The 24,561-nt window shown below is 34.8% G+C and overlaps 1 protein-coding gene and 1 long non-coding RNA gene across 31 annotated transcripts in view; one reads left to right on the top strand and one right to left on the bottom strand.

Annotated features, from left to right (window-relative positions):
- The window catches only part of LOC146002413 (uncharacterized), a 562,931-nt gene that overhangs the window by 329,026 nt on the left and 209,344 nt on the right, over window positions 1-24,561 (bottom strand). For 29 of the 30 annotated variants that reach the window (XM_083140199.1, XM_083140200.1, XM_083140202.1 and 26 more), the window contains 5 exons: window positions 23,474-23,524; window positions 21,632-21,673; window positions 20,938-20,976; window positions 2,966-3,013; window positions 2,738-2,788 (listed from right to left, as the gene is read on the bottom strand). In XM_083140199.1, the coding sequence (XP_082996325.1) occupies window positions 2,738-2,788; window positions 2,966-3,013; window positions 20,938-20,976; window positions 21,632-21,673; window positions 23,474-23,524 (231 nt within the window). The remainder of the gene's footprint in view (window positions 1-2,737; window positions 2,789-2,965; window positions 3,014-20,937; window positions 20,977-21,631; window positions 21,674-23,473; window positions 23,525-24,561) is intronic. The other variant, XM_083140221.1, reaches the window with a different exon arrangement.
- Window positions 6,140-9,324, top strand: LOC146002412 (uncharacterized). The gene is made up of 2 exons (XR_014443702.1): window positions 6,140-6,259; window positions 8,680-9,324. It is a non-coding gene; the product is annotated as an uncharacterized LOC146002412 (long non-coding RNA).

Here is a 24,561-nt window from a genome sequence, read left to right as displayed (position 1 = left end):
GAAAAGGAACTACTCTGCAATTATTTTAGCTTTGGAAGAAATCACTCAAAACAGTGTGATGCAAGAGCTAAAGGGAATGGACTAAAACAACAAATCGTCTTTTGTCTCACAATGCTGCATCCAGTACTACAAATGATTGTGAAGGTTAGCAAGTTACTCCAAAGTCCAGATGTAAATCTACTTTCGACTGTATCTAGTGTCAGATCGCTTCACAATGCTGTGCAATCCATGATAAATTCATCTCAATTTATGGAACTCTTCAACGAAGCTATTAGGTCTGTGATAGTCTGGAGATTTCAATTCCTCCAGTAAAGAGGCGCAAAATTGCAAAGACTCTTTACTAATCAGTCAGCTCGCAGTATTTGTACGAAACAAAGGAAGAGGTGATGAGAGTTTCTTGTTATTATCCTCTTTTAGACTCAGTTGTTTGTGGTATTGATGAGAGATATCGTCAAGAAACTGTTGGGGTCATCAGTGCCATGGGAAATCTGGTTGACTTGAATGTAAAGGATGAAGAAATAGCCGTCTTAGCTAGAACATTCAAATTGTCAGGCGACGAGTTGGCAGCAGCAGTAAGACTTCTGAAAGGAAAATCCTCTGTACCTAAGGGATGTTCTTCTGTTATGCTACAGGAGTGGTTTGAGTGGTTGGAGAAAGAAGAGAGAAAGAAGATATTTACTGCATTCTACTCTGTACTACAGCGCTTTTCTTCTATACCTGTCACAAACTGCACGTGAGAGAGAGAGAGCTTTCTCCAAGCTTACCCAAGTTAAAACTGAATTAAGAACAACTCAGAAGCAGGATAGATTGGAAGCCCTGCTCTTGCTATTTGTGGAACAGGAAAAAGTTTATCTATTAATGTAAATGAAGTTATTGATGAGTTTAAGAACATTGTACCTTTTGACAGACGTCTTTTGTTATAGATGACGTGTATTTTGATGTATTTTTTTGTAACATTTATGAACATTTTGTGTGTGTGTAATTTCTATGCAATTTGATTTTTTTCTACTACATATATTCAGAAATTTTCAACACTGTCATTTAGTGAATTTGTATTCCTTTACAAACATCAGTGCAGTTGAACAGCCAAGTGATTGTATTGCAAAATATGCTATCAAAAAGGTACAAGACCTATTTTTTTTTCTTTGTGCACACCCAAATATAAAGTTCTAGCTATGCCTATGATAAGACTTGCTACTTTTATGTCATATTCCAAGTTGAAAACAGGAACAGTATACATTTTCGCAGTGTACAATTAATGCTGAAAATATTACTGTTAGGTAATACTCCTTGTTCAAATACAGTAGGAAATTCATCTGTATGAATTTTGACTAAAATAGAGAAAAAGGGAACATTAATATGCAATATATCTACAAGAATGTTAAATAACAAAATTAATATTTTTCTAAGCAACTAACACAATTACTAAATTTGTATTGATCATACATGTGACTGAGGGAATATCTGTGATATAATACTGATAGTATTGTATTGCAACACACAAACATTGTTCTAGCAAACCTTTTCCAGATATTAAATTAATAAAACAGAGATTATCACAAATACAGGGTGATTCTTATAGAACTGGCCTGATGAATTTCCTAATAATACTGAAGGTGATGCTTATAACCGCTCACAATTACGACAACAATCTGTGGGCCTTCCTTAGTCTAATGGTGTGCAGATGGTACAACAGGTGGCAGCATTCAAGGACACATAGCAGTGCACGTACAAACGTATTTGCAGTGCCCAGGTGAAAGGGTTGTGCCCCCCTCCCCAAGATACCCCGACATTACTAGCCTGGACTTTTCCTGTGAGGTTTACTGAAGGACAGGGTGTATGCAAACAAACCATGTACATTACAAGCTAGGACAACATTTCGGCTGAAATAAGGAACATCACCAGAAAAACCCTGCAGCGAGTCACGGAGAATATGTAAAAGCAGGTGGACGCGTGCCTTCTTGAAAATGGAGAACACTTTCAACACATGCTCTGATCACAATCAACAGCACACTATGCAAGGTACATCCTGTATAAATTACATTAATATCTATATTGCATATTTTATATTACAGCTCATTTTGTTGGTTCTATAAGAATCACCTGTAGAATATTATTTGGGATTAGATTTACTAGACAGTTAAATAAGAAAACACAAGAAACTCAAACCAGGGTTTGTTGGTTACAATTGAAGGACATAAAGCAAGATCTTTCCAAGTCAAATATTTCCAATGTTTGTGACAGTTTCACCTGATGAAATGAATCCTCAACATGTCCCTTTCTCTGATCATTGTTAATACAAATAATGTAGATCAATTTCACAAAACAACCAATGCTATCATATTATAATCAAAGATCCTGTGGGTCCTTTTCTGGTGGAAGTAAATCGTACTGTTTTTTTTTTATCCTACTTTGAAAATCCAGTATCAATTAGTTTTTCTCAACACAATTTCAATCTAAAGGAAACCTTCTAATTGCTGTGATCCGAGCATTTTGTCCACATGCACATACAAATATAGAGGTTGTTTCCAATATGTCAAAAAATCTGAACAGTATATTTCCAGTGCTTATATACTTACAGCATATTAGGTGTCCTCCCAGAAGAAAATTCTAGAGCCACTAATGTGGCTGATACCAATAGAATTCACAATAATCTGTCCTAGTCTTAGTAAGAAAAAAAAGTAAGTAATATCTAGGATACATGAAAGTAGTTATTCAAAATAAACTGAATACAAACCTTGTTCTTGAGATGGACTGAAAGTGCTTGGAAAAGACTGTAAAACTTGTCCTAGAACAAGAATAAAAAATACAATGTACAATTTCATAACTTTGAAAACTTTACATTTTACATTATTCACAAAATAAACACTAGTTTTTATCAATACAAAGTGTTATTACTGTTAAATGTTTTAGAAAAATATTGATAAATAGTATATCAAGTTTTGTGTATAACATCAACACCTACCTCCTTCCTGCTGGTACATAGTGCTTAAAATGGTTGGGGCTGTTTGATCTGAAAGCAAGAAAAAACAGAAATAAATCCAAATAATTATTTAAAAGAACCCTTACATTTTATATCACACATACTACAGAGCATTCTCTGACATTTGCTACAAGACTCATCGGCAAGCAGCCCGGCATCAGTGCTTGTCTTTCCCGGTGAACGGGGTCCGTGACAGTCGCTAGAGTCGACAATTAAAATTACAGTTTTCATATTGTGTACTAACTTTGACTACAGAAGGTGTTGAAAATGATGTCCCTCTGCTGCAATACATTCCTGGCATCTCCGAAGGAAATTGACATTTACATGTGCAAGTACATCTAGTGTAATTCTCCCGATTTCTAATGCAATACTCTCTTTTAACTCACGGATGGTGTGTGGATTGTCTTTGTATATTTTATTTTTTAGATTTCCCCATTTTTCTTTCCACTTTTATTCAGAACTGACCCTGTTACTCGAAACTTTTTTACGAGGTTTAATATAGTGGTCCTATGTGGAACGGCAACACCAGGAAATTTCGTTGCAAAACGTCATCATACTTCTCCACAATTCCTCTTTTCGAAGTAACATTCGACAAGATAAACCTTTGTTGTAATGTAAACTTTTGTGGTGTCATATTAAGCCACAATCTTCAACACACGGACATGATATACATCTTCCGAGGGAGGATTATACTGGCGTCAGTCTGCAATGTCAACAGAAAGGAAAAAGAGAGCGAAGGCAAGGAGAGCTAAAAAAACAGTCTGTACCGTGCAACTGTCACGGACCCGTTCATCAGGAAAGACAAGCGCTGACACCGGGCCGCTTCCCGCTAAGTCTCATAGCGAATGTACTAAGACAACAACAAAATATGCAGTTTCCTTTTGATGATAAAATATTTTACAATATTTAATTAAATTTAAAAAAATAATTAAATAAATTAATTAAAAATAAAGATTAATCAGTTCCCAGCCAATATAGAGATATCAATATATTGGTAAAATGGTGGACTATTTCACTAATATGATATTAGAGTAATCTCTAATTAAGTGCTTTTTTGTTTTATCAGTGCCCTGATTTGTTAAATAAATTTCTAAATGCAGTTTATATTTTCTAAGGCAAAGCCCATTGAAGGCACCTAATTATATACACCATGCTCAAAAATTTGGTCGATTTCGTGACACCATAATCTGAGTTGGAAATGTCCCAAGGATGATGAAATTCCTGTCGATTACACACTGTGAATGTACATTTGAAATAGCCCTAACACTATACTGCCATCTTGAGGGAGAAAGCATACATGAGTGTAAGAGAAAATGGCTACCTTACCAACTGAACGTAGTATGGAATATGCATGAACTAACAGTGCTGTGGCGGTTCAAAAAGCATTCAGATGGAAATTTGGATATCATGGTCCTCCAACGTCATCAATACTAAGGTGGTACAAACAATTTTGTAAGAGAGGATGCATCTGTCATCAAGGAAAATGTCACGCAGGAAGGCCAAGTGTTATTGAAGAAACATTTAACAGAGTGCATATAAGTTTTGTTCGGAGCCCTAGAAAATCTTTACGAAGAACCAGTCAAGAATTGCACATACCGACATCCACAGTGTGGACAATTCTACGTAAACGAATGCAGTTATATCCTTACAAATTGTAACTAGTACAAAAACTCCAGCCTGATGACCCATGCTCCCAAGTCAATGGACACTGCTGGAACTGCGAAAGGACATCAACATCCAAAATGTCACACAAGACATGCTTGAGAAGATTTGGCAAGAATATGAGCACCACATGGACATCTGTCGTGCCACATCTGGGGCACACATTGCATGCATATTTCAAGTTTGTGTGAAATTTTAAATATTTCTCTTTCAAATCGTGATAATATGTATTCCTGTTCGTTATTGGTGAAAATATGGTCTTACAAAATCGACCAATGATTTTTGAACAGCTGGTATATTAATTAGGGACTTGAATTCTTCTGAAATCATATTGTATCGGCAAATTTTATATCAGAAGTCGATCAGTATTGATTAAATTTCATATTGGTACCTTTCTACAGAAGTTAGAACAAATGTGAATCTTCGGTGTAACTTCAATGATGACAAAATGTTGTGTGTAGTGTACACCATATTGTGTGTTATATTATGCTTTGTATTTTTGTGGGTGTGTATCTGTACATGCACCCGCATGTGTGAGAGTGCTTACGGACTAGTTTATTCAGTGACACCAGTGCATTGATTAATTTGATTTATTTTACTTCGTTTTGTCTGCCACTTTTGGCTAATTGACAAGATGAACATGAATGGTGATAAGATGAAATAGATTAAAGGACAATCACAAACACACAAGGACAGCATGCAACGTGAGCCTCGCCGAGGATTTCACTGGCCACAAGTCTAGATGCCAGAACCTCACTAGTCTGACAAATGTTGTATAGATTGTACTACATGGTACTGGGTGTCTTTGCAAAGGGCCATTCCTTACACCCCAACAGTGTAACTCAGGGCCCAACTTTGGGGATGGGAGGGGGAGGGGAGAAAACATGAACCTCAGGTTCGAGGTGGTTTAAAAAAATCCCATAACATGTAAATTTTAATAAAACTGGAAATTTGGTATAGGGCGCCAGTCGCCTTACCCCCACCAAGTTATGCTTCTGCAGTAACATAAGTTATAGTCTGTAATGATAATAAGAGTAACTAATTTTATTGCATACAAGCAAAATAGTAAATAGAAACTTGACATTTCCATAGCAAACTCCAAGTTATTAAGATAATACTACTATATTCTTGCTTGAAAAGATTCTTGTCTCCACTATCCTCAGTGAAGGAGTTACGCTATAAAAAGCATGAAAAATCATGTTAATGAACAATACCCACTACCAAAAAGGAATCCAGATATTTTCTACAGTATGATCAAGTTAAATACCAAAGAGACATAAAATATGCTGGATATCAAGTAGTCTTTCTGAATGATAGCCATGCAAAATGGTCAATTGAACATTCACAATGGATTCAAGTCGAAACACACAATTTGCCAAGGTGCAACATGAGCTGTTACATACTTTTGAAAAAAATAAAGTTGAAATATCGTTATGCTATTATGGAGGTGGATCATAAAGAGCATTCACATTAACAGTGTGAAACAAATTTCTTACAAAATGTGAATTGAAGCATGCTATTTATGAGCCATAAATAATGATGGCTTTCCAAGCATTAGTCAAGCTCACATCCATGAATTTCTCAGGAAGTTTGCCATTCAATCGGAGATTGAAGGTAAGTCAGATACAACAGGTATGCACGAGACTATTACATATGTTGTTAACTATTTCTTTTACACTCCTTAAACAATGTACAGCTGTTGCTTTTACTTAGAATAAGATGAGCTTAAACATGTTTTACACTATTAAGGGTAATAATGAAAGTTCGTTCCTTAATTCATTCTATTAACAATGCACTCAAAATGTTCATAAATTTCTAGCATGAATCAGCTAGATTCAGTCTAGAAAGAAATACAGTAATCATTTGCTCAATGATTTATGAGCACTTGCAAAACTTTTCTTTGACAACACTCTACAATTTGGTACAGAAAACTTTCAAGCTAAATTTTTATTTTGCTGCTAATTAGGTCAAATATCCAATATTGAAAATTCTGGATAAACCTTTCTATTTGACCAACTAATGAAATTTTAATTTTCAATCTCACATCACATATATTGAAGGCTACCCATCCTCCTCCCAAACACACGAACAAGATGTATCAAATACAACAGCAACAAACTTTCACAGATTGCAGAGAGCATCAACATGAACAAGTTTTCTTTAAAATGTTTTACTCACTGAAGTTTCACTTCCATGATGCAAGCCCAGGAAAAAAAAATCTGTATGTATGAAACTATGTGGCTTGGATTTACGGTTGCCACTGATACTTGAATTTTCTATTGGAAAACTATGACATTCTTTACACATTGTGGATGGACTATGAAAATCCATTAATGTAAGTGTCGCCTTCTGGAGTATGAATACCCATGGGCAAATCTTACAAAGAACATCACCACCTTTAGTATGTTATCCAACAGCAAAAATTTCCTATTCTCCCATAACATCTTGCGAAGAACAAAAAGATGGAAGAAAACAGAGAAAAGAAAGGGATTATCCGTAAGGTGAAGTGCAATGAATGTGAGAGTGTATGCATAGGGGAAACAAAAACTGACTGAAAAACAGGTTTAAGGAACATATGTATGATGTTAGACTAAAGAGAGAGAGAAATACCATATTCAAGCACAGAAGAGCAAAGGGGCATGACAAAACATAGAATAATGCCAGGCAGGTAGGGAGGTAAAACACAGAACTAGTGAGAAACTGGAAGATGGCCAAGGAAATGGAAAAGAAAGCAACAGACACAATCAACTGGAATTTAGGACTTCAGATCAAATAAAGAATGGAAGAGTGTGTTAGAAAAAGTGGAAAGGATAAAAAAAGGACAGAAGAAAGAAAAGACGAGGCCAGGAGATAAAGAATCCCTGGACATCCAGATGTGAGGGAAAAGATAAGGGGATGGTACCAGAATGTGTCAATCACCTTCAATGTGTCAATCACCTTCACCAGTCAGGGGGTATCACCGGAAGGAATACCTGGAGAGGAAATGTCCCAGATGACAACCGACACCTTCATGTGCTTTGCCTCTAAACCCTGTACTATGCGTGTGTACTGTGTGTGTGTGTGTGTGTGTGTGTGTGTGTGTGTGTGTGTGTGCATAGGACCGATTAATCGGTACTCTATCGGTATTGGCCAATATAGGCATATCGGTGTATAGGTTTATCGGTAAAATTACCGATTATTTTACCAATCCGATATATCGATAAATATCTGATAATTTAGTGCAAAATTCTGCTATTTTGTTGTAATTTTTATGGATAATCTCCATGCCCTTCTTTCTAAAAAAAGTAAATTGTCTAAATATTCAACTTTTTTTGCACTGCAGTCACCACGAAACACACATTTATTAAGGAGATTAATGAACATTTCAGGATCTTCAAGGACCATTTCTAATTTTATATCAGATCAGTAGAATATCGGTTATTGGTATCGGTAAATTTTATATCGGTACTTTACCAAAATTTCATATCGTCCCATCCCTAATATATATATATATATATATATATATATATATATATATATATATATATATATATATATATATATATATATCATTAGATCTGTATTTCATTTGTATTTGGTTCTTAATCTGAAGAAGATCCCGATGCAGGGTATAAACGTCATGTGCGAAGTATTGTTGTTCTTTTACATAAATAAATACTGTCTTGGTCAGCAGCTTTGCTGTTATTCTAGAAGCAAAGTCCAGCATCTTTATGTTCTCTCCCTCTTATGAAAGTTTGTTGTTGTATGGGAACACCCTATGTATTGTGACTGTCATTCTTTATAACATTCACAATTATATTATAACAATAAAAATGTTTGATAAGAAGGACATTTAATTATCACTGTTACTGTTTTATAAATGTTGCATTATTATGGATACATGAAACTCTTTTCTGTCTTTTATTTGATACAAGGATTTATAGATTTGTGCTTGTTGCTAATTTAAAAAAAACAGCAACAATATCTGTGTGTTTGTGTATGGTAATTACAAATTACATATACAAAATAAAATGCTAATTTCTTGATATTTTCAGTTATACTATCTCTGAATTTCAGTAGAAAATGTTTGGCTTGTTATCGGACAGGAAATACATCAATAGATGCAACAGAGGCTGACACTGAAAGAGCATAGGAATGAGTGAACAACCGACTTCAAGGACACTTTTTTGTAAGAAATTATCCTGGAAGAAACAGATCAAGAAATTATCATCATTCACGACATGGTCGAGATGTGCAAGAGAATTGGCTGCCAATTTGTATCAAACATGTATACAAACTCATTTTCACTTTCATAAGTAATTCCTGGTCATCCTCATCATCAAAAACTTATTTTTTTGTGTGTGTGTAATTCATTCCCCTGGAGGGAAAGGGAGGGTTGAGGGGGGGAGTGTAACGAGTGGAGTCTGCAACTTGAAATTTTCATTATATGACTTTTGCATCGTAATGCAGATTGCACAAAATAAATGGGAATATACCAAAAAGAAACATTTAGCAATATTGATCAAGTGCAGATATGAAAAATGGGCAGTGAATAATGCACTATCAATTAAATATAAAAGAGCAAACGTTTTATGCTGAATCTTGCTTCAGGTTTTCACTGAACCCCAGGTCAATTTCAACATTTTCTCATTTGATGAACAATGTTATTCAGAAAAATAAATTGAATTTTCTTGATTGTTTTTGTTGCTGGATAGAATTCATAATACAAAAAGACTTACTGATTTAATTAACTATTACAAAAATATACATAACAGCCTTATGAGATTTCTCCTGAAAATATGGTTCTGCAAAGGAGCAATATTTTTTAAAATACCAAATCATAAAGTATAAGACTATGTCTTAAGGGGAGGAGATACAGTTATGCACCAATTGTGCATTTATTTCAATATCGCCCGAATGGGCACTGCTACTAAACAAGTGTATCCAAGATTATGAATTTCTCTCCATCTTGCAAGTGGAAGCATTTTTTTATGTTGATTATTAAGCTGGACACAATGTTTGAAAAATATGATGAATAAGTATTTTCAGAATCCCATGTATTCCTTATCGGGAATCAACTTCAACGTCAAGTTACGGCTAATCAAATGGAAGTTCCGACTTTTCCACTGGTGATATCCATTTTCAAACTGCTCTTTTCCCGTTGACATCTTTTTCTATTGCATCGGAAGTTTTATATTCTCAAGAGAATGAATCAAATCATACTCTCATATGATCAATGCTTTTCTCCTTGCCTCCTAGCAGTGTTGCCAAACCTGATGTGCATAAAAGAACTACATTTCACCTTAAATGGAGTTAAAATGGACTTTAGAGGAGCTAGATTTACGAAGGCTGGAAAAAGTGCCTCCTAGGGTAATGTTAGTTGTCAAAGGGGTGGGAGCACTGCTATTACCGTTAACTCTAAATTGGTGACAATTTATTCTTCGTTTTCAATATCTAGATATGACGGCATCGCCCTCTTAATAATCCGCCGATGGTCATATGAAATTGAAAATAAAGAATTCCCTGATGACAATATTATGTCAATTTCACGTCAAACATGGCGCTATAAAGAAGTAGCTGGGGAGATATGAGGGAGTGGGCCGACGCAGCCAATATAACAATATCACGTCACGTGCAAAATGTATAATTATGACAAAAGTTGGTCTGTGTGGGCCGGAACGAGTGATGGCATCATAGTGGGGCACGGGGGTGGGCATCCCAGTTCACAGCCTAACGAGTGCACTAAAGAGCCAGATCTGGCTCCAAGAGAGTTAAGTTGGCACACTGCCACGGACAGAAGAGTTTGGAAAGAGTCCCGTGGAGACTGTATCGCATGCCCTTAAGAGTTGTCACAGAAAACAAAACTTCTAATTTAGAAATTAATTTCAAATATGCTCCTGTTATGTTAATCTTCATGCAAAAAATAAGCAAGTGACAGAATTATGGAACATGTTACAGACTATTTATTAGGAACGAACAGGTATAGTATAATATAATATTCATCTGTCATGCTATATCAAAAAGCCTTATCTCATTGTGACATCAAGCAAATGAACAAAATGTGTTTCACTTTTGGCTGCACCTTTAAATAAAATTTAGGAAGACAAACCTATGACTGGTTTGCATCCTTAATTTTATATAAGTGTGCAGCCAATGGTGAAACATATTTTGCTCATCTTCTCGAAATCAAGTTAAGTGGAGTAAAGGCGTTTTGGCTTACCAGGGCAAAATAAAGTACAGATATAAAATTTTCTGATCCTGATATTTTACCAGTTCACTAAAAAATCAATTCTCTGAAGAATCTGAATGGTTCATTCACATCTTTAATAAATTTATGAAGCAGATGACTACAATGGGTTTTGCCTTAAACAGAGGAACTGCATATTTAGGCATATAATTAACGAAATGCCATAGGTAAAATTATAGGCTATTTTACTGGTGACTGGCATGGCACTATGCAATTACTAGGGGAATTTTTGTGAGGGTTATAATTTATCATACCTTTTCTTTGGCTCTGAATCCCAATAATAATAATAATAATAATAATATCTACTATTAAAAAATCCACTCCTCACAAAACGTTTGGAATATTGTTACTAGGTACTACAAGTTTGGAATATTATTATATTTGACAATAGGTGATAGGCACAGTGGCAAATGTTGGTGGAAAGATGAGAACATCCACCAGACAGATACCATAAGTTGTTGAATTCCAAGGCCATGTCAATCACCTATTGTATAATACAATAATATTCCAAACTTTTTGTGAGGAGTGTATAATGTAGCATAAAGATGAAAAAATAAACAATCATAACCCATCACAAAATTTCTCAGAATAAAATGATGTATCAAATCCACCAAATTACTAGTTTCATCTATATTCCTAAATATATACTTATAAAATAAATACCACATTACCTTGGCAGAATTACATTTACATAGATCCAATACTTTCTATTATTTAAGCTTGCTAGCAGATATTACTATAGGAAACACACCACAATAGATGAAAAAGGTGATTGTATTATCATGAAACAAGACATAAATTGTACAACTCTCATAAGTAAATTGCATCGTCATAGATACGCATCAACAAACAAAATAAAATTTTCATAAAACAATGAAGAAATTGTAGAAATAATGAGGTTTGTGGAGAAATTACATTCCTTTCACATAACTTGTTTGAACGATAGACTGGCTTCACAAAACAATAGCTTCTTGGCATAACATAAAATTATCACCAATATTTTCAAACATGACTTAAAATTTGCTTCGAAAGCTTTGTATTAGAAAAGAAATCTCAAAATTATGATATCAAAATTCACGTACAATGGTATTAAAATTATTTTTAGAAATGCAGTTTTTTCTACCGTGACAAAACTTGACAAAAATCTGGTCATGTACATTAATTAAGGAAAAAAAAATTATCCACATCCTCACAAATACTGTCATTTTATATTAGATTATTAACATTTTACTGGTGGCAGTAAAAATTTCAAATTGGTACACTTCTCATGCATGATGTATAAAGAATGCAGTGAAAACAATCACTGTCAAAAGCTTGGCCATCATAGCTGACTGAAGAAAAAAATTTTCATTTTACATTACTTTTGACTCATTAAGCATGATGAGGATGAATGATGATTATATGAAACCAGAAAATTCAGTGTTAAGGTTGTGAATTGACCACTTGATTCGTCGCCCGCTGAGGTAGCTGTTGTACAAGAATGAGAAGAAAACAATATGAGATGTACAGAAGAAATACAGCTTGAGAAAAAACAATGCTTATTTTAATCATAACTAGAATTAAGTAAGGCATCCAGTCCCATCATTCCAAACATGAAGTAATTTTTAATATGAAGATATATTTTTAAAATACAGGGTGGCGTATGAAATGATCCATCATTTTGTTTTTGGATAAAAACTATACTATATAGAAGCTTTCAATGAAACATACGAGGGTCATTCGGAAAGTCACTGCTGTTGTGGCGTGGCACTAGTAGTAGTGGGCAGAGTGCAACCGGTGTTACATCACGCAATCTGTGATTCAGTAAGCTTCCAGCTATGCTAGTGAGAGCATCATAGTGCCGCATGTGTGCTGGTTATAATGTCACAAAATGTGTACCCGCCAAATGCAAGGTACACGGAGTGGTAAGATTTGTTTGGGCAGAAATTCATGGAAGCTGGTACGACAATCACTTCTGAAGTTTACTGTAACACTTTGCAGAAACTGAGAAGAGCCATCCAGAACAAACGTCGCGGTCTGCTGACATCTGGGGTTGTGTTCGTGCATGACAACACTCGCCCTCACACTGCTCGGTGAACACAAGACCTTTTGCTTAAAATTCAAATGGGACTTTTTTGATCATCCCCCATACAGCCGGGACTTGGCTCCCTCTGATTTTCATCTGTTCACTCACATGAAGAAGTGGCATGGAGCCCAGCACTTTGCTGACGATGAGGATCTTCAAAATGCTGTGACAAGGTTGGTTGAATTCCCAAGCGGCCGAGTTTTATGCAGAAGGGATTGGTAAGTTGGTGAAACGCTATGACAAGTGCTTGAATTTACATGGTGACTATGTTGAAAAGCAGAAGACAGCTGTACCTTTCAGATGTAAAGTAAAAATTTGTTGTATCTATGCGTTCTTTTTATTTACAGCCAAACAGCAGGTACTTTCCGAATGAGCCTCGTATATCACAAAAAATGTTACACTTTGGGAAAATGTACTACTGCAATACATGCTCAATATGACCACCATTGTTATTGGTAACCTGTCAAGCAAACACTAATGTTACCAATTATGCTATGGCATGTGAGTTCCGTAATTCCACTGCAAGCTTGAACCATAAGTCTTCTCAGTTCCATTAAATATTGCGTTTTTTTGTTTTGTTTTTCGGAAAATCTTTTCCACACCATCAAAATGTAAATGTGCTCCGTCAGAAAACCAAACCTTGTTCAGTGTTGAGTTGTTATCCTCAGCCCAATGAACGAAGGTCATTCTCCGCTGTTTGAGTTTATTTGTGTGTTTTTGCACCACAGTAACCTTGCACGGGTACATATGGAGTTCATTTTTAAGAATTCACTGAACAGAGCATCTTGATATCCCTAGTTGTAATGTTGCTTTTCTAGCCGATTTGTTGGGACTCCTCTGCATAGCGACTCAAACAGCTTCAATATTCTCAGCCAAACACACATGTTTGGGATGGTAACGCTTCGATTCCAATACTGTTCCTTCCATTTGAAACTATTCATGGAGTTTGTGGATCGCTTTTCTAGAGGAGGGGACACCGAGTATGGAAATGTGCACAAAAACGCCTCGAGTCACAACAATGCTTTTTGTTTCAGTCAAAATAGCACAGTTCCTGATTGCTGTTGCATCGTAAGTCTTCCATTGTCCGCCATGTTGTCTACTCTAGCCTCCTAGTGGCAGCATCATGAATTATGCTTCACACTTCATCACACAACTTTTTCAATGGCTACTGCAAACTACTGTTGACAAACATGACGTTATTCCTCATCTCAGACGTGAAAAAAGAAAAAAAACAAGTGGGTGATCATTTCATGCACCACCCTGTATTTGTATATTCTCATAGTATCCGTTGGGGCTCCTGCGTAGCCAAATAGTTAGCACTTTTGCCTTTGGTGTGAGCAATCCCACGTTCGATTCTCAGTAGGACATCAGAAAATTTTGTTTTTGGTCCAGTATCATGAGGACAATTTGGGAGCTTGGAAAGAGGTTGCTGGATCTGGTCTTGAAAGCCAGAGAACTGAAGTGAAGGGACTTGATGCACTGACCAAGTGTTAACTAATGAAAAGCTGCTTGGCAGGCACTGGATATTGGAGGACTAATTTATGTGGCACTGCAGTCATTGAAGAAACTGGACTGTGCAGTAAAGAATGCTTTAGGACATGGAAATATGTTAGTAATAACTGATTGCGTTTAAAGGACGTTTGTTGTGAAAGTTTAGTGGCATTTCAGGTTAAAGAATACATAATGCAAGAGTATGTGTTACTTTTCATTTTGAAGTGAACTCAACACCTTGGGTACAATCTGCATGCATTTGAATACACAACAGAAGTATTAAATTGTGACGAAGACGGGATTAGGAACTCAATATGCCATACAATTAATGGCGATTTGTGAGCCACTTTTTCACAGCATGAAAAGGAAGCTTTTTTGATAGTATTTGCTGTGAAGATATTTTAAAAAGTAAGTCTATTGAGAGAAATTTCAATTAAGACTGACTCACTCCCTGCAAATCAAAAACTGAAACGTTTTGGCCTCTGCCAGAATTTAATGCTGATGCTTTATCTTGGCTAATTTTGAATGTGAAATCATTTACAATGAAAGTATTGAAGTAGCAGGTATGTTGTCAAAGTTGTAAGGAGAAACAGTTGATGTTGCAATTCAGTCTGTAAGTGCAATTGATCTTACGGACTGTTTCAAGAATGTCTTCTAAAGTACGCAGGAGGAAGATGAGATGCAGATGCAGGTAAAAAAGTAAGTTGTATAAGGATGGCCAGAATCTAAGATCAAAGATTCTGAAATATATGTAAAGGAATTCCAAGTGAAGAAAAGGTGACAGTATAAAGATTTTTATTTTTTTTGCTATGAGTTCTAGAGTTATTGTACTTAATGCAATAAGCAGCAGGTTTTGGAGAAAGCTTACAGAATCACAATGGTATAATCAAGATGAAGTTGTTATTGCACAAAATATATTGGTGGCATAGACAAATCCATTTAAGATTATGTTAAATCATGAGACACATAATATCATGAAACCTAATATCAAAAAGAAAGAATATAGCAATTGGAATGAAGTAATGAAGCCTTGGGAGAGAACACACATGGAGTTTTCTATGCTTCTTGTAGTTGATGTATTTACTATGGTCAGAATTTGAAGTTGTATCATCTATGTCATTTAAAAATTGTAAAATGATTTATGTTTAAACAAATTTCAAGATATAATCAGCCTTAGTCAAAGACAATGGCCTGCTCTTCCAATCATCAGAATCTAAGATTTTTTCAAATTGCTAGGAATATTTTTAATAAATTCACCAGCTTATCATCCTACTAGTAATGGAAGCTGAGAGATGTGTTCAATATTAAAAGTGCACCATTGAATTTAATTTTACACAGTATCAGTCATAGTTTATGTCTAGAATACAAAAATAATCAGTGTGTTTATGATGACATCAAATCACTGAATGCTCATATACTCTCTAATAGACTTTGGGGATCTTCAAATGTTCTTACATTATTTCCATAACTCCACAACTGTTTATTTAGTTGTGAAGTAAGAATATTACAAATTTCCTTACAACATATGATTTCATTTGTATGAAGTAAACTGAAAAGAGCCTTGTTTCCCAACCTTGTGGTGAAAAATATGATTGAACATGCCTTGATTTGATTAGATATAATTTCACTGTATTTTTTTAAAATATATATACACACCAATGTTTCAGACTCATTCTGACTCACCCTTCTGGGTAGCATATTATGGTATGTCATATGTGTTTGAGAAAAGCTGTCAATATGAGCATTAACTCTTTCCCTGGTGGCAAGATTACGAACTTGCTGCCTCTATCCTGGCGGGCAATTTAAACAAAATGAACCTAAAAGACATATTTATTCTTTTTGTTCAGCATCAGCAACAAAGCTGAAATATTTTGTTATACTAAGTGTAAATATCAGTAGAGGATCAATGAAGGCATATATTTATAATGTAATAGTTTTAGCATTTTAGCTAGGCGGCAGGATAGCTCAGACAAAGCATATGTGTCTGGGCATGAAAAGACGCCTACACCAGGGAAAGGTTGGATTCTCTTCGGCGCGAAAACACGCCCACGCCAGGGAAAGTGTTAATATATGGGAAGAGAATTAGCAGTGGCAAACGCTCCACCCTCTCTAGTAGTCTAGGCAGGCAGACCAGCTCTTATGGCACAAATCAGAGTGCAAAACGGAAAACAAATAATCCTTAATTCAGAATTAGAATCCACACCTTGTTTTTAGAATTAACAAATTTTGAGGTAACTTCAGAAGTTCATGCTTATTGCAGTACAGAATAATAAGTAAGACATAAATTAAATGTTTATTATTCATCCCATTATTAAGATGAGGCAGGCTTAGTGACTCAGTGTGTTAAGTGGTTGACTTTCGATCTTGCCACTGAAGTTCCCATGTTTGGTCCCAGCTAGGGCAGGGGTGTTCTTTCAGTGTCTCACATCATCAATTTCATCTGATCATCACTCAATCTCATTGTCACAATTACCCAAAAATGGAAGAAAAGTGTTGTAAAATATAAAATACCAATGTATACATGAAACATAACTAATTAAATGAATGATTTTACAACATGTCTAATTTAATATTGGAAGGTTAATGCCACTTCTCAATATATATATATATATATATATATATATATATATAAGGTACTTATATGAAAAAGATGCTGAGTAGTGCATCATTAAAATGTATTAATCTTATATTAAATAAACAAAAACATGACTTTAATTGTATAGCCAAGAGTACCCAGTGCTTGCACAACCATCTTTTTCTTTATTGGTAAATAAATTTATGGCTGGCTGTATTTAACATGTTGACTATGTTTGCAAGACTTTCAGGTATACATTTATGTAATTACTGTAAGGAAAATATTATACAAAAATAAATGGACTCCCAAAAACATTACATTCTTTCATTAATGCATAATTCTGTTAATCTACTATCCTAATATGATCAAAAATATCCGGACACACCGCAAAATGTGTGTTTATTATAGAGGGTGACACAGTACTGCCATCTACTGCGTAGAACACATAGTCAGTGAACTCAGTAGTCTGCAGACAGTGTGAGACAGTAGTATGGGATGGCCTGAGGAACTCACAGACTTTCAACATGATCAGTTGGTTGGGTGCCACTTGTGTAGGAAGTCTGTGTGTGAGATTTCCACCCTCCTAAACATCCCTCTGTCCACTGTTTCAGATGTTATAGTGAAGGGATGTGTACAACCCAAAAGCATGTAGGCCAACCTCCCATGTTGACCTCCAGAGACCATCGAGTGTTGAAGAGGGTCGTACAGCATTATCGTCAATCATCCATCACCACCATCACACAGGAATTCCGAACTGCATCAGGATCTACTCCAAGCACCATTACTGTTTGGCGCAAGGTGCGACAACTTGGTTTCCGTGGTCGAGCAGCTGCTCATAAGTCAAACATCACACAGACAAATGCCAAATGCCACCTCGTGTGATGCAAGGAGCATCGAAACTGGACCATAGAACAGTGGAAAACTATTGTGTGGAGTGATGAATCACAGTACACAATGTGGCGATCCAATGATAGGGTGTGGGTGTGGCGAATGCCTGGTGAACGACATCTACCAGCCTGTGTTGTGCCGACAGTGAAATTCGGATGTGGTGGGGTACAGTGTCGTCATGTTTCTTCTGGAGGGGGCTTGGCCCACTTGTTGCTTTACATGGCAATTTCACCGCACAACTTTACATTGACATTTTAACAACTTTCATGCTTCCTACCGTCGAAGACCAGTTCGGGGATGACCATTGTGTCTTTCAACATGACCGAGCACCCGTCCACACTGCAGGTCTGGTGGAGGAGTGGTTTGACGACAACAATGTCCCACTAATGGACTGCCCTGCACAGAGTCCTGATTTGAATCCAATAGAATATCTAAGGGATGTTTTGGAATGCCGACTTCGTGCTAGACCACACCGATCCACATCAATACCTCTTCTCATTTTGGCGCTCTGCGAGGAATGGGCAGCCATTCCTCAGGAAACCTTCCGGCACCTGATTGAAAGTATGCCTGTGAGAGTGAACGCTGTCATCAAGGCTAAAGGTGGGCCAACACTGTATTGACTGCCAGTGTTCCTGATGGAGGGTTGCCCAAACTTGTACTTTATTTTCAAGTGGATGTCCGAATACTTCTGATCACATAGAGTATATTCTTGGAACTACGTTAACTCTAATAATTCCATGTATAAACAACTTGAAATTGATTCACAGTGTATGTATATTTATATATATATTTATCAAATTTGATGTTTGTGAATTAGTTTCCTAATTCTTAAATTATGCAATGGAGTACTAAATTTTGTTCTAAAAAAAATCCATATTGATAATAGACTATGTAATTTTCTTCCACCATAAGCATTATAAACAATGCAATATTTAGTACATTTAGATTAGATTCCTTCTGTGGTAAACTTTATATTTTCCTTGACATTTGGATAATACACATTTGTATAATATTAGCAGAAAACATTTATGCATAACTTGCATGGTATTGTTCATGTAGAGCAATAAATATTGTTCTTCACCAGTAACTTAAAACTGAAGTTATCTTTGTCCCAAATGCATGAGAAATGATAAAATTTGGGTTAAGTAACTAGAAGATGAGGGTTTGTTGACTACTAGGCATGGAAAAATCCAGATAAAAGTTTATCTGGATATCAGATAATTTTCTATCTGGGTTTTATCTGACATTCAGAGTATCCAAACTGTGCAGATATCTGAATGTGTGAATTATCCAGGTAGTGTTATTGTTTATCCATTTTACAGGCTACCAACATATTGTTTTATTAGTCATTTTCACATTTCACTGCATGGATTTTCTACAAATTCTGCATCAAATCTGTTCTATCTATATATCCAAATTATCTGGATATCCATACTATGTAGATATTCAGAATATCTGAATATGCGAATTATCATGATATTCAGATTATCTGGATATATAAATTCTCTGGATGTTTAGATTATTTGAATATCTAAATTCTCGTAGCAGTGCCACAAGAGGATGGACGAGATAATAGACTATTGTCTAGATATTATTCATTCACTATGTATGATGCTAGTGACAGCACAAAACTTATTTTAGTAGCTGGCTAAAAAGATTTGTTAACATACATAATTAACTATTAGTTTACCATTAACATCAAATCAAAATGCTAACTATTTCTACTACATGAAATTAACAGTGGATGTAGGAAATAAAACTATATATTTTTTTCTAAATAATAAAAAATTTAATTCTAACATCAGCTGAAATCAGAATCCTTTGGTCAACCATCATCTATCTACAAACAATGTGGACATCGCATTGGGGATCTTTCTATCTTGGCAAGAGCATATTGTGGATCTTTTTCTATATCCATGAGAAATAGAACTGGAAATGGTTCCTAACTTCTATTTCTCATACCTTCTTTCGAGATGGAGTTTCTTCATTGTTTTTTATTACTAACATCTGTAAGAAAATTAATACAATAAAACATCTGTGATCCACATCCTCTCTGCTTCATTGGGAACAATGTAATATGCAATCCACGAACAATATTCTGTGCTATATGTGAAATGCAATGGATTAAACTTTATTAAATGTGCTATAAAAATATCACAACATTGTTCAAATTACATAGTACAAAGAAAGCTTCATTCGAACAAATTACCCTCGGAGAAAGATAGCAATAATTGATGTTCATTTTATTTTGGAAACAGAATTAACAAATATGTTATGAAAATATACAGTAGAATCCTAATTTTAAACGTTTCTACACTAAACATTCAACCTTTCTGGTCCAAATAAGGTAACATGTAATAAAAACTGTTCCTTGATATTTTCATTTTCCATGCATCAAGATTGGAGAAAGCATTCCACGTGTGGCCCAAGTCAGTTTAGTAGAGATCCTAGATCAGATTTCTTAAACACATGTTAAACAGACAAATATTCAATTCTGAAAAGAAGTTTTCTGTTTGTCCAATTTTACAGAGCTTCTAGAAAATTATAAACAAAAATTGCAATATGCAAACATAAAACTACAAACCCTAATCTGATATTAAACTAGGGTTGAGTTGATATTTTCAGGCAATATTGACACCAATGTTGATACTATTACTGATTTCCACTGATACTAATGCTTAGAAATTGAAAAAATTAAACTTGTTTAAAATATTTATAAATTTTATAATAGGAACTACACCTTACTAATCTACCAGATTTTTGCTTTAAAAGGTTATTTATTTCACACAAGATGAGTATCTAACAAAAATAAATTCTTGCATGCAGTGCTGTTGCCAATACAATGAAATTACACATCTTGCATAATGTTCAGAATATTTAGATTCCATGAATGTGTTCCATGTTTCTTGTGAACCAGCTCAAGCATCAGTCAGTATTGGTGATTAAAATTGAACCAATACTTTCTGATACCAATAAATTGGCACCAGTATCAGCTCAGGCGTATATTAAACAAACTACAAAAATGAGTTAAAATTATTATTACATACCTCCTGCTCCAGGCATTTTCATTATATGAAAACCAGACACTGGAAGGGAGAGAATTTATTGTACAACAAATACATTAATCTGTGGGGGAATAATCAATATAATGGATTCAATTAAGGAAAGTGGATAAAATAAACTTGGAAAATTAAGCATATTAATTTTCATAGAAAGTGAGAAAAAACATTTAAAAAATACACATTCCACACAATACACAAAATGTTCATAGGATTTTTTTTGTGCATACTGGAAACATATCATGACACAATTAAATAATCTTAAGTATGAGCGTTGCAAATCTAAAACAAAGAAATATCTGAACACAGTGAGACTGGTAATTATGAAATATTGAATGTTTCCACATCAAAATTTCCTTACCTTATTAGAAAAGTGCAAAAACTTTATTATATAAAAGTTTATGTGTATGATAGTATGAAGTGCATTGCTACATTAAGGGATTTAATATATTAGCAATTACAAGCACAGCATTTGAATTAATATTAAGAAAGTTTGTTTCAAGTTCACTTTCAGGTAAACAGGCTAATCAGAATTGGACCTACAGTTTAAAGTGGAGCCTGTGCACTGTGCTTTTGCATTTGAATTAACATTAAATTCTGAAACTACATAGAAAATATACACAGATTCTGAACCATGTTTTAACATTTAATTTATTTCATAAATTAACTTAATCTAACATACCATCAACAGGTGGTGCTAAGTCCAACTCATTGTTACCTTGTCCTAGAAATATAACGAAAGTATTTGAATAAGACACACAGTATTATTGTTCTTAATTAATCTGTTTGGCAAGTCAGTTCACAAACCATACAACATAATCAAGCTTTTTAGTTATAGACTTTATTAAAGCCAAGTTGAAGGTATAAATTCAACTAAATATTGCAATGTTTTACGGCAGTCTTGTGAACTTTTCTGGAAAGATTATTATTGGCACGAAGTGAGTTGTGAAACAAAGTTAAATATTAAAATTATTAAACAAATTAGTTACCTTCCTTCCAGAATTGGTAACACACAAAATAGCGATTATAAAACAATTTCAATATTAATTAGATGAAGCCTTCATGATAATTTGACTGCCTTAATTTTCTACTTATTCAAGAAAGACTGAATACATGGTAAAATATAACATGTAAGCACACACAAAACAATTTCTTAATGATTAAAAATACATCAAAATAATATTTGCTAAAATAGTATCTAGGAATTAGTACCTACCTTTGGAGAAATTACTAAAATTAAAAAGCTTTTAGATGTTACACATAGAATGATATCAGAATTTTTCCATGAAGTAATTTCCTGTTATTCTTGTTATGTACAGTGGTGAAAATCGGTACTTTCTCTATAGGGTTATAATTTCACTAGACCTATAGGGGAAGTACTTTACTGTTCATAGGACAAACGGAAGTACTTTTTTCCACCACTGTTCACAGGAAATATAATAAACACTTTGGTGCTTATCATGTGCATAAATTGTGCTTAAGCTTCTGAATGTGAGTTTTAAGTGATGGATCTTTATGAGTGCACCATAATTTGTGTCTCTTTACAATACAAAGTAAAATCAGGTGGTAGGGAACCTCGGACCATTCTAATGATTAAAATTGTTAAATACTAGGTAAAAACAGTAATAATCTAGTTGGACCTTTTGATCAGAAAAATAACTTGTACAAAATATGAAAAGTTAGAAAAAATTCAAACATACGTGATAATTCGTCCTATGAGAACCAGATGAATGTAATGCGTTTTTCAGTTTTGTTTAACCAGTGTGAATGGCATATATATATGCCCTCTGCATTGTGCTGCTGTAGTGCAGAAGGCGTATATATACTCTTTATGTTTATTTCAAGTATATTCGAATTAGTGTGGCGTATATAGTCACACAGACATTTGGGGAAATAGTTCTAGCTGTAGCAGAAACAAAAAAATAATAGCAAGATAGGAAAAAGATGAAAAAGAAGAAGACGAAAAGAAAGAAGAAGGGAAAAATTATATACACTTTATGTTTGTTTCAACTATATTTGATTTACTTTGGCATATATAGTCACACAGACGTTTGGTGAGATAGTTCTAGCTGTAGTAGAAACAAAAAATAGTAGAAAGAGAGGACAAAGACAAAAAAGAAGAAGACGAAAAGAAGGAAGAAGAAGGGAAAAATGCAGAGGGTGTATACTGAATTTGACGAAAAACCTACAATTTTACAGTAATGACTTGTTCAACAAATTCCAAACTTAAGAGGTTAAATAAAGATCTACATATCTCCACTTCTAACCCATAGCAGTAAGGTGCAGTGACGTATCTCCAATATATTGACTCTTTTTAAGAGTCAGACATATTCCTAAGAATACATTATTTCCTCTCCTGTAAATTTGATGAAATGGAGTTACGTCCCTCTGGTTCCCAAACAACAAATTAAAAGGCCAAAAATCTAATGTCATGGTAAAATATTACTTAGTGATAAATACATATTTATTGATACTGACCAATGTATATAGAAGAAATAAATTCCAATTTTAATAAAGTATCTACCTGTAGCAGGCATCCATATGCTGTCAACTGGGGGTAGGGTAAAGCCGGGAGCTAAATCAAAAGTTAAATGAAGTAAATGATGTGAACTTATTTAATTCAAATGATTAAGGTTTTTGTTTTATTCAATGGATATATCTCAAATAATGTTAGAAACTTAAATTATTTTACCACACTAAATAAAACTATTTTATCATTCTAATTTGTAAGCATATCATTAAGTTCAATAGACAAAGTTCCTCTAATAAAACAAGCTTGTTTTCATCTGATGAAAGTTATTACAGATGTATAAGAAATATGGTGTCATTTGATATAATCATACAAGAACATTTAAAGTCATTTGAACATAAAATCTTGCCACATAGGCAGTGGTTCTCAATTTGCGTGAGCCTGCAGCTAGACAAATTTGCTTTTTAAAATTTGATGCACTGATCCCAACAATTTTACTCATAAATAGCTTTCTATTTTTTTAAACTTTGTGTTAATTATGATGTGCCCTTGAAATTTAATATTAATAAATAAATTATGGCAAACCGCGGTAGCTCAGTCATTAGGGCATCTGACTACCATGCAAGAGATCTGGGTTTGATCCCTGGCAGGAGAGAACCAGGATTTTTCCACCTATTCAAGTGGCTCTGGCATTCACCCAGTGCCATATAAAGTGGGTACCTGGAGGAAACTCTGGGGGGTAAAGGTGGCCAGGAGCATGGTACTGATCACATCACCTCCACCTTCTGCCATGCTCAAGAAAGTGTGGGGCCCTAACCTTACACCCCTATACGCCTTTATGGCATGGTGCATAGCACAGGGGAGCACTTTACCTTTACCATAATCATGGAGAGTAGAGATCGGCCGATATGAAATTTTGGACGATACCGATAAAGTACCAATATAAAATTTACCGATACCAATAACCGATATTCTACTGATCTGATATAAAATTAGAAATGGTCCTTGAAGAAGCTGAAAGGTTCAGTGACCTCCTTAGTAAATGTGTGTTTCGAGGTGACTGCTGTGCAAAAGAAATTGCATATTTAGACACTTACTTTTTTCTTTTAGAAAGTAGGGTATGGAGATTATCCATAAAAATT

Source organism: Lepisma saccharinum, chromosome 18 (genome assembly GCF_977018435.1).
Source record: "Lepisma saccharinum chromosome 18, izLepSacc3.1, whole genome shotgun sequence".
NCBI lineage: Eukaryota > Metazoa > Arthropoda > Insecta > Zygentoma > Lepismatidae > Lepisma > Lepisma saccharinum.
The sequence above is the reverse complement of the archived record's forward strand: the minus strand, read 5'-3'. Positions and strand labels throughout refer to the sequence as shown.